Source organism: Arachis stenosperma, chromosome 3 (assembly GCF_014773155.1).
Source record: "Arachis stenosperma cultivar V10309 chromosome 3, arast.V10309.gnm1.PFL2, whole genome shotgun sequence".
In the NCBI taxonomy this organism is placed as follows: domain Eukaryota; kingdom Viridiplantae; phylum Streptophyta; class Magnoliopsida; order Fabales; family Fabaceae; genus Arachis; species Arachis stenosperma.
This window is the reverse complement of record NC_080379.1, coordinates 131,565,720-131,576,768: the sequence shown is the minus strand read 5'-3', so window position 1 is coordinate 131,576,768 and position 11,049 is coordinate 131,565,720. Positions and strand designations below refer to the sequence as shown.

The 11,049-nt window shown below is 36.1% G+C and overlaps 1 protein-coding gene across 1 annotated transcript; it reads right to left on the bottom strand.

Moving 5' to 3' along the window:
• Positions 1-2,399: 2,399 nt before the first annotated feature.
• On the bottom strand, positions 2,400-5,171 carry LOC130968864 (uncharacterized). The gene is made up of 2 exons (XM_057894339.1): positions 4,733-5,171; positions 2,400-4,037 (listed from the first exon to the last, which is right to left on the bottom strand). Exons 1-2 carry the CDS (start codon positions 4,850-4,852, stop codon positions 2,754-2,756), a joined length of 1,404 nt encoding a protein of 467 aa, XP_057750322.1. The 5' UTR covers positions 4,853-5,171; the 3' UTR covers positions 2,400-2,753.
• Between the last annotated feature and the right edge of the window lie 5,878 nt (positions 5,172-11,049).

Sequence of the window (11,049 nt, the reverse complement as noted above, 5' to 3'; positions counted from 1 at the left end):
AACATTACCTGAAAGCCACTTATTGTCCACAAGACCAAAATTCAGCAGAAAATCATTTCAATTCCTATCAAATGAGTCTTTAAGCACACCCACGCTTCTCGCACTTCTCTCGTAATGTAATTCCTCACATCCTATTTCAATAAAATTTAACTCGCGATGACCCCCGGCAGCCACAACAAATGATTGGTAAGTTTTGCTTAGTCTAATACCAGCCTCCTCGTTATTCTCTATTGTACGACGAATGGACATGCTTAGTTCCCTGTGCTGTTTGAGATATTTTATATTTTCATTTTCCCTCTCTGCTACATGTAATTAATTGGTTCTTAATCTCGTTTCCCTTCCTATTTGTGCTCCGAACTCTTGTAGAAAACCCTGCAGCCTTGGCGTAGTTCCTGTAAACTTTTCCAGCATCTTCAAGGGTGGTAAAGGTCATTCCAACCTTGGGAACAAACTGGTCATCAACAACAGAGAGAGGCTGTAGAATACACCATGTCAAAAACTAAAAATACACCCAATCATGTCTGATATAATACACCCGAACCGCAACAACTCAACTAAAATGACAATAAAAGCCATAAACTGTAAATACACAGGCTGCATAATACACCATGTCAAAAACTAGAAACACACCCAATCGTGTCTGATATAATACACCCGAACCACAACAACTCAGTTAAAATAACAAAAAAACCAGTAAACTGTAAATACACCCACACTTTCCTCAAAAATACACCCAAAAAAGTTCTGATCTACACCTGATCGTCTGCTATAAATTCCAGAAAATTAATCAAAACTAATACATTACATTCAATCCACAGATTTATCTTCATGCGTTAGTTTGACAGTCAATGTTCACGAATTATTCACCTACACAATGCTATACAAATTACTGCAACAAAATTCATAGTAATCATATGTAAATCAAATCTCAGGAACTTCGTTAGATTCAAATTCATAATTCACTTCGCTTGGATTCAGCTGACAATCTGAGGTTGAATCATCCATTATCTTCAAAACGAGTTCAAACTTTGATTTCAGAAAACAAAAAATCAAATAGAAAACGAAGCTGGAGTTACAGAGAGAGGAACTAACGTAAATGACGAAGAAGAAACGAGTGAGAAAGGAGGGGAAAAGAACGATCGAAGAAACCAGAGGAAGCTTCGCAAGAAGAAGAACGAGCAAATCTGCAAATAAGGAAAATGAAGAAGGAAACAAATCTTTTAAATTTGGTAGTTATATATAGCGCGTGTATACGACGTAGCTATTGGAGCGCGTTTTTGGTTTTAGGGTGTTAAGTAACTTGTAAACATACAAGTCGTTAGCGCTTGTATGCAGAGCTTTTCTATTTACTCACTATTTTAATAACAACTAAAGACAGAGAGAACAGTTACCGGATATTTTTTTTTTTATCATACTAACTGAATATACATCTTATTCAAAGTTCAAACCAATGAAACCATAAACATTTCAGATAGAACCAAAGAAAGGATCTCGTATGATCCAACTCTTCTATTCGCAACTCTCTTGTTGACTAGGGCTATACGGTTTCTTTCTATGTCAAGACTCCATGAGCCAAAGAGCAATTACCAGATTTTAATATTGAATGAGGATTTGACAACTTTAAAGACAAAAAATGTGATAGTTAATCGTGCACGTATGTGGTTGAATTGTTGAAATATTGGAAACATGTTAAGAACCTTCCTTTTTCTTTTTTGGGGGTCATGAAAGAATCCTCTCTTTTTAGTCAACTAAGGGGTATAGAAATATGACAAATATCTGAACGGTGGTGGACTGGACCTGAATTGCTGAACTAGGCCCTTTGTATCTCATGCCAGGCTACTTTTTTGATCTGAGGTTAGTCCAGTATCTTTTGGCCCAACCCATCCGCATAAGCAGCACTACTCTTGTCTCGTTCTTGTCTCCGACCAAAAACATATTTAGTGCGTTTTAAAACAGAAATTTTGATGGAAAAACAAGCAGACTAAGGCGTGTTTGGGTAAATTTTTTTTTAAAAAAAATTTAAGTTATTTTTTATTAAAGATCTTACAAAAAAAAATAATTTTATGTTTAGATAATTCATATAAAAAAATTTTTATTTATCAATTATATTTAAATATAATTATATAAAAATATTCTTTTATTTATTTATTATATAAAAATTTTTTTTAAAAAATTTTTTTAAAAAAATATAATTATAGCTTTTCAAAAGAAATTATTTTCTTAGTATTTTTATTTTTATTACTAAAAATTTACTAATTATACTAAAAAATAAAAAGAGACTTTTTTATTAAAAAAAATTTATTAACTTAATAGCTCCTAAACAAACACTAAAACAAACCGTAATCACAAATTCCCAATCAACATCACACATCATTAGCTATTTATAACAACCATCACTGTCACTGTCAAAAATATTTATATTTATATAGGAACATATTACATGTAAAAAGGATACAAAGTTACAGAAGCTAAAACTGTACAACTATCTGTAACCATTCTTGGTAAGAAATAGAAAATAGAAAAAACATATAAAACTACGGAAAACTTGCAGATGTTTTTGGGGCCATTGAAAGTGGAAAAAAGATCCCCATCACTGTGTGTTAGACTGCCCAATCTTAAGTTACTATGATTCAATTGGCACCTGTGCTGTTTGTTGGTTTAGTCTGCTACCCCACAGCAGTACTACTGCACAAAATTAAGGAAACAATGGCATATTCTAGCAAGTCCATGAATAAGCCCTTATTGATAATTGGTTAGCTCACACTGTGTTGAATCATTGGGAAAAAAGACCAATCCTTGGAGGCCCCTCCTTCCTTGCCTGCAACTTTCTCATTAGCCCACCAATCAGCAACTATATTGGGGCCATGAGAATCTGCACCATCTGCATTGGTGAATTTGAATTCCTTGCCAGAAGAAAGGGTTAAGGACTCATCCTTCTCATCAACTACTGCATCCTCTGCACCCAAATTGGTTTGTTTGGCTGCATCATTTGGAGTTTCAGCTGCTGCTACCTTTTGGTCATCAACATGCCTAGTTTCTCTACAACTTTCTTCTTTGTCTACCGTTGCTGCTGCTTCATATTTCAATTTTGACAGTACCTTAGTCCATGCTGATGATGATGGTGATGGCAGTTTGTTTTCCACACATCTCATTCCTTTTTGGGCAGATAATTCAAATGATACCCTATGGCTTAAACTGATCTCACTCAAGCCATTATTGCTCGGATGTGGAGACATTTTGATCTCAGAAACCCAATGATTTGGAAGAAAATTTCCTTGAGTTGTGGACCTTGCAGCATCAGGTGTTATAGACCCAGAACTTTCTTTTGACTTGCGGTTCTCATGAGCGGAAAATTTCTCCAAGTTAAGAAGCTTGGAAGGGTCTGCTGCTTGCAAGTCAAGTATATGGGAGCCACCAGCAGGAAACTCGGTGTCTGGAAACGGCGACGAGGTTCCAGAAGCTGAGATGGCGGACCTAGGTGATATGAGTTGACCAACCGGGCTACCTGGTTGAAACTGATAGGATTGGAAATCATAGTGAGATATTTGGATCCTTTGATAGGTCTCTCCATTCCTATATTGTGGGTCAAGTAGCTGAGCAAAGGGCACCTCAGGCGAAGACGGCGTGGTCAAGTGGACAGACTCAGGAGGTGGAGTGAAAGGAGCAGTGGATGATGCCGAGAAAACAGGCGGCGAAACCAATTGTGTTTCGTGCGCGTAAGGGCCGATTGCAAAGATTGAAGCAGGGCCACCAGGAGAGTACATACTGGCAGACACAGACTTGAGGGATACAATACCAACCGGAGATTGCGCGGTTGAAGGCGGTTCTGATTGAAAGAAAGAGGCAGGTGAAGAGGGAGGTGCCACAAAGGGAAGTGTTATGGTAGGAACTTGTGTTGAGATAACGGCAGCAGGTGCAGTAGGATCTGCACGAGATGGTGCTGTTTCTGGAGCAAGGACTGCGTGCCCGATACGCTTTCGATTCCTGTGATATCCAAAGCACCCAGCTATGTTCAACAAGCTTCCCCATTTTTTCTTCTGTGACCAACAAAACAAGTAAATAGCTTTAAGTTTCAGGCATACAAGAGATGTAAATTGTGGCATAGTTCAGCTATAATTTGAGTATTAAATAGACCACAATTATAAAAGAAAAATGAACTGCATATACTCAGAGACCATCCATAAACATGGAATCACCACTTTGGTTTTTTTTCATTATTAATCTGATTATCACCGCAAAAATTACAAATCTAGCTGAATTGAAATATTCCGTGGTCATTACTTTCACTAAAACTGTGCGCGTAGTACAAAATCACTTTCCAATCTCCAGTGACTCTGCCTCCACAGGGATTCTCAGCATTAATTAAAAAAATTCCATTCCTATCCTACCAATAGTAACATAACAACAAAACCGATCCATGTGAAATAAAAGAAAAAACCAGTGCAAGATCTTTTGAGAGCTGACGTTACGCGTTTTTACTCATCATCAAAGGCAAAGACTAAGCAAAGAAAATCATAACTTCGGGAAACTAAATTTTCGCGAACTTATTATCTTTTGAAAAGGAAAAAGTTTACACCTTTATTTATTCGTATCATCAAACACATAAACCGAGGGGCGGGGGATTTTGTTTTTAAACCAAACAGTATCACCAAAAAATACAGAACGCATAACAAAAAACCTGGCCAAAAAACAATCTACGGAAGTAGTATAGTATAGTATTATACATGTATACCTGTTGAGTTGGTTGAGAAGCGCGATTTTGGGCAGAAGCTGCGATGGCAGAGGCAGCAGCGTTTATAGTATCCATAGTGTTGTTGACTGCTCTACCATTATTATTTGCAGCTCTTCTCATCTTTCTCTGTGTGTTTGTTTCAGAGATCAATTCTACTTTGAAACCCTCTTTACAGATACGAGAAGAAGAAGAAGAAGAAGAAGAAGAAGCAGCAGCAGATTAGGCCTAACAGAAGAGCCACCGCCACCAATAACAATCCTTTTGTTGGTGGTAGAGTGCTGAGCAAGCAAGTTATTGTTGTTGTTCTTGGGAGATGCAAAATGAAAGTGCAAGAATGAAATCTCTGTGGCAGCTGCGGTACCGTGTTTGTGTGTTCCAGCGAGAGTAGAAAACTAAAAGAAGGAAAGCCTTCGTTTGAGTTGAGGTCAAACACGGCAATGACTTGCTCCATTTTCATGTGATTATCCTATTACCCCATTTTAGCCTTTGCTTTACATATTTTTCTTTTTATTTTTTATTAATTAATTTCATAGAACTATCCTTTATTGAGAAATTTTTGCTCCGATAATTTTTAGTATTTTTATTATTATTTAATTAATATAAATATTATATTATTTTTAATAAATAAATTTTATTAATTTATGTATATAAATTTTAAAAAATATATGTATAAATGATATTTATTTATATATATAAAATTTTGATAAATATTAATATAAATTATTATTGACAAAATATAATATTATTTATTAGTCATATAAGTTGTTTTTATTAATTAAGAGTACACAACTACCCTTTGTAGCTTGCCTCTTTTGTCTTCTATGTGCTCTGTGCTTTGAGGTTAGGTTAGTCCAAGACTAATAAAATTGATTAATGTTTGGGTAAATATCATATCATTAGCATTCACCACTCGTTGTTTAATAAACACGGAAAAAGTCAAAACTAACCTTTCGTATTCAACGAAACGGGGGGTGGGGGCTGTTAACGTCAGCCCGAGTGCACGTGTGCACAGCTATTTTCTGGACGGAGCACAATTCCACTGACATTGGGTGGGCCCCACTCTCAATAATAAAAGAAACTCTACTTCTTCCCTTTTGTGCCAGCCACCACTTTCATATAACTTGCACGAATGCTCCATCTTTTTCACTTACCCCCTCTATCACTTTTTTTTTTTTTAATTGTTATCATTATACGATTGTTAGGCATCACATAATCTTATTTATTCTTCCTCTCTGAAATTCATGCCCTAAAGTCCTAAACACATTGCATCCCTTTCTTTTTGACTAAGCTATCATGGAAAATTGTTAAATTATTTTTAATAAATATATAATAAGTACATAAAAACCTTAATTTTTATATACTGAACCCATTTAAGCATTATTATCCCCAATTTAACTGAAACTAGTCTTACGAACAAAGTAAACATCATCCAAAAAGAATTTTCGTTCCTTAAGTTTTTTTTTTAAGATTTAATTTAATAAAATTTTAATTAATATTTTTTACTTTTAAAATCATATAATAAGCTTTACTAAAATTTAAATGATGTTGTTCGTATTCAAAGTGAGGTCACGATCTGAAGAGGTAGCGACAAGACATTCCAACTTCATTAAGTATAGAACCTGTAAAATACTCTAATACTAAAGTCAGAAGTATACTAGGCAATAAAGCAAGTTTCTCGTGTATTTACTTGTTAATAGCCTTTCTCTTTTACCTTGACCTTGTGAGGCTACCGTTTTTCCAGCATTTAGTGTTTACTGTAGTACCTTATTGTCAAGATTCGGCAGTTACAGGATTCGATAATATAGCCATTGTGGTATGGGCCGTTATCCCGTAAAATCGGTTATGACCTTAATTGCTTCATCGGTTACATTTTCTTTTATCCGGAATAGTGTCTCCAACTCAAATTCTTGGACTTGGGTCCTTGGGTCGGGGTATCCGAGTTTATGAAGTCAGGCCATTTTAGATAGGAATTTGGAGGGGTTCATTGAAGAAAATTGAATAGTTTTCTTCAATTTCAAAAGCAGTTATTATTGCATCGTTTCGCGAATCGTCAGTTTCATTCTCTCTCTGCAATAAATGCAACATTAGTTTGAAATTAAATAGCCTTTTGTTTTTACTTTACCTTTCATTTCCATCTTTTATCATAACTCTCCTGTGCATGCGAACAATTTCTTCTCTACATTCGAGCAATTTCTTACTTCTTCTTAGTGCACTTCTTCCTTACTTACACTTCGTCTCCGTCGAGTTTTTCGTCGGTCGGCGTTTTTCCAATCAGCATTCGCAGTTTTCTTATCTAAGGTTAGTAATTTTTGGTATTTTTATTCGACTGTTCTTGCATGTGGCTTATTCTCTTTTGAAGTTTTTTGTTTGTGAATTTTCGTGCATTCTTCATGCTTGTTGATGCCTTTTGACCCTGTTTGAAATTTCTGTCATATTTGTTTTGTTCACTTTTTTTTGATTAGGCCAAATATAGTTGGGGCACCACTGTTTGAGTTGTTTCTCAAATAATCGATGATTTTGCTTGCCCCTACTATTTGTGCTATCTGGATTTGTTTTACATCTTTTGGTTAGCCAAGATTTTGTGTAGTTAGGATTTTTGCTTTCTGATAGAGGTAGTGACGTAGTGGTGGTGCTCCTGTAGGTGATGGTTAAAAAAAGTTACTGTGACTCGCGGGCGTGACGGTGCAAATTTTTCAAGGCCCCGACCTACCCTTATTCAGAGGATGAATAGAGAACTCGAGGTGGACATCTACACTTGGTTGTCCGAGGAGATTCAAACCACTCATTCCACTATCACGCAACAAGAACTTGATAATCTCCGAGAAGCTCAAATTATTTTTGGTGTTGAATTTGAATGTCCACAAACTAACCTGCAAGTGCACCGGGTCGTACCAAGTAATACCTCAGATGAGTGAGGGTCGATCCCATGAGGATTGATGGATTAAGCAACAATGATTGAGTGATTTATTTAGTTAGACAAGCAGAAAAGAGTGTTTTAGTGTTGTAAAGCATAAAACAGTAATTCTGAGAAATAAAAGCAAATAGTAAATTGATGTGAAGAATATATGAGAAAACAGTTAAGGTTTCAGAGTTATTTATCTTCTGGATTTCTATTTCTTACCAACTATTTTAATCATGTAAGATTCAATTCATAACAAACTATAAGTGACTAAATCCTAACTCTTTAGTAATTTAGTCTCATCTAATCTAGTTAACCGCCAATTTCTTGGTCACTTAATTTCAATTAGAGGGTGAGGTTCAATTCTAGTTTATTAGCCACAGAAATCCTAATTATCTAAATATAAGAGGATTATATGTCACGTATCCCGTTAAGTCCAGATAAATTAGTGATTTAGGAGAAATTGTTTTCAAGCTGTTGTTCAAGTAAATTACTTTTCCAAGGTTTACAAGAACTCAATTAGAATAGGAGTTTTTCTTCCGAGCTACCCAAATCCTTAAGATGAAGAACGAAAACAAATTCTTAAAATTGAAATCAATGCATTAATTAAAATAGAAGAGTAACAATATTAATCCATAGAATAAACAGAGCTCCTAACCTTAACAGTGGAGGTTTAGTTGCTCATGGCTCAGAGAGAAAATTAGGATTCAGAAAAATGGTAAACTGTAGAATGAGGTGCATAAAAGAGAAGAGAGCTCGAAGGAATGAATCTTTTCCCTTTTATATCAAATCCTAATTAATGTAAAATATATTTTCTAAAACTAAATAATATCTTTTCATATTTGTAAATAAAATAAAAATTTTAATCAAAATTAAAGAGGCAATCTTTGAGTACTCCTTTTTGGCGTGGGGACCATTGCTTTCTTTATGATTGGCGCCTAACTTGGGAATCCCAAGTTAGGCGCCACTATAGCAGCTTGGTTTGGAGTGATTGTGCTTCATCTGGCGCCTAACTTGGGAAATTCCAAGTTAGGCGGCACCTTGGCCATACAAAATGGAAAAAAAAGGTATACTATTATATATTGTTGGAAAGCTCTAGAAGTTAGCTTTCTAATGCCACTAAAACCGCGCCAATTGAACTTTTATAGCTCAAGTTATTCTTGTTGGAGTGCAAGGAGGTCACGGTTGATAGCATATTCACTTTCTTCCTTTTCTTCTACACAAACCTTGTCAAATCCATCCGAATGCTACCTAAAAAAACGAAATTGCACACAACTCAAAGTAGCATTCATAATGACCAAAGAGTATTTCAATCTTAATTAAACTTGACAATTAAAATGCAAATTCACTAGGAAAAGATAGAAAAGATGCTCACGCATCAATTTTTTATTCCGATATTAGCAACTTGTATGCTTTTTCTGTTCCAAGATCCAGGAAACGTCTGTGCCACATAAATGACCACGCTGGTATTGTCCCATATTGATTATAGATGTATGAAACTTTGTTCTCTCGAATTGGGATTCGCTTGCCCTTTTCTAATTTCTAGGTGAGCGTTTTGACTCACACGAGATGTGCCCCTTCGCAACTCCATCCTAATACTTTGGGGATTATCTTAGGTTTTGAACTCTTGTGCTCGTTCTTGGATGTCGAACCCGCACTTAGGGTCTTTTTTACTTCTTTACTTTGACAGTTTCGTTTAGGTTTCAGGGCCGCGGGTTCATCTCTTTCCGAGGTGTCCAAAATAGAAGACTTTTTACTTTGTTTGAAGAATTTTATCATGGATTTTTTTAAGATTGAGGGGGTAGAGGGCACCACTTCCTTTTTTTCTGACTTTGAAGGGTGCCAAAAAATTTAATCTTTATTAAAACTACGATGTCTCTTTACCAAAAATTTGACTTTCCAATATGAATGCTCACGAGCTCCTCAGCATCAATTTGTTAATGATGTTGTCAACTGAGTGTCTGCTAATCCTGAGAGACATTCTTATAAACTAGCAAGCTGCTCGGAATTCCATTAGTAAGCTTTCAACTCTTTACGTCTCCATTTTATTTTCGATTTCTTTATCTTACGAGTTATTGACATGGCCAGGGGGCTCGTCGCTATCGTCGAAATGAAGAAGAGGTTGACCTCCCAACCTCCTATCACAGTTGGTTGCAACATGGTTTCATCTTCTGCCACTGTAAGTCGTTAGCCACAGTCCCAGGAGGTTAAAGGGAGTGGAGCCCCAAGATACATGTTGTGGGGGAGGATTCTCCTGCAAACTCCCCATCCCGGAAGTGACCCAGGAATGTTGGTCACAGTGATGCTGCCGTCTCTGTTTCTCCTCCCTTTAGGCATGTTTTGGACAAGAGATTCCAAGCCCCCGAGTTTGTGGATAAGCACTTCATGGACAAGGATACCAGGGCAATTCTTGCAAAAATACCTTTGTAGGATACTCATCCTCATGTTCAGAGAATGCTGCTACGTTCCGCGACTTATGTTCGGGATGCAAACGTGGAGATCACGAGTATCTGCTCAAAATTCTTTGCCAAAGATAAGATGATTGCTGAAGCCGCCATCAAATTCCAAAACCTTAATAGCTCGGTTATTGCTCTTCAGGCCAAACAAACTTCCTTGGAGGGTGAAATAAAAACTTTGAAGACATCCTAGGCCACTTCCAAATCGAGGGAGGAGACCTTGAAGAAGCAGATTTCCGAGCTGATGAAGAAAATTGAAGAGCTTGAACTTTCGGTGAGGAAGGCCGAGCAAGCTGCTATTGACGACATTTTTTACGCTGAGAAAAATATTTTGGAACAGGTCAAACTGAAGGCTCCTGACTTGGACGTCTCTAAAGTTGATACCTTCAAAAAGGTTGTTGATGGAAAAGTTTTTTCCATATTGTAATTTACATACAATTTTTCTTACTTATTTTCTAAGTGTTTTGAGGTTGGTACGTGTTTGTGACACTTTTGTAGTATCTTTTCCATTTTTTTTAGAGACTTATCATTTATTTATTTCCGTTATGTACGGGATTAACTTATTGAATGCTTAGCATTTCATTTTGTACCACTTATCGTATGTCTTTTTCTTCATTACATCGTTTTGCTTCGAACTTTACTTTTAATTCGATTTCAATTTTAAACGAGTAGAGTGATGTTTTTTCTCACGTAATCATCGGATTCATAGTAAGACTTAAGAGACTTTTAAACAATTCAAATATTCAAGTAGAAGATTGAAAAAGAGTTTTCAAATAATACAAGTGAGGACTCATTAAAAAACCTTGTTTTCTAGGAAAAGAGTGCCCTTTATTTAACAAAGTAAAAGAAAGTTACTTGAAGTTGCTATCATCTTTTAAGAAAAGTGCCTCTTTAAATGGGTTGCGTTAGAACCAAGTCCCCTGCCTAAAAACTTCTGGGCCAGACTTTTGTGTTATACCTCT

What these genes read in the sequence shown, in the direction of transcription:
- LOC130968864 (XM_057894339.1), bottom strand. Translation starts at nt 4,852, where the DNA reads ATGAGAAGAGCTGCAAATAATAATGGTAGAGCAGTCAACAACACTATG. An exon ending in CTTCTCAACCAACTCAACAG is followed by an intron (nt 4,038 to 4,732) that starts GTATACATGTAT and finishes TGTTGGTCACAG; the next exon opens with AAGAAAAAATGGGGAAGCTT.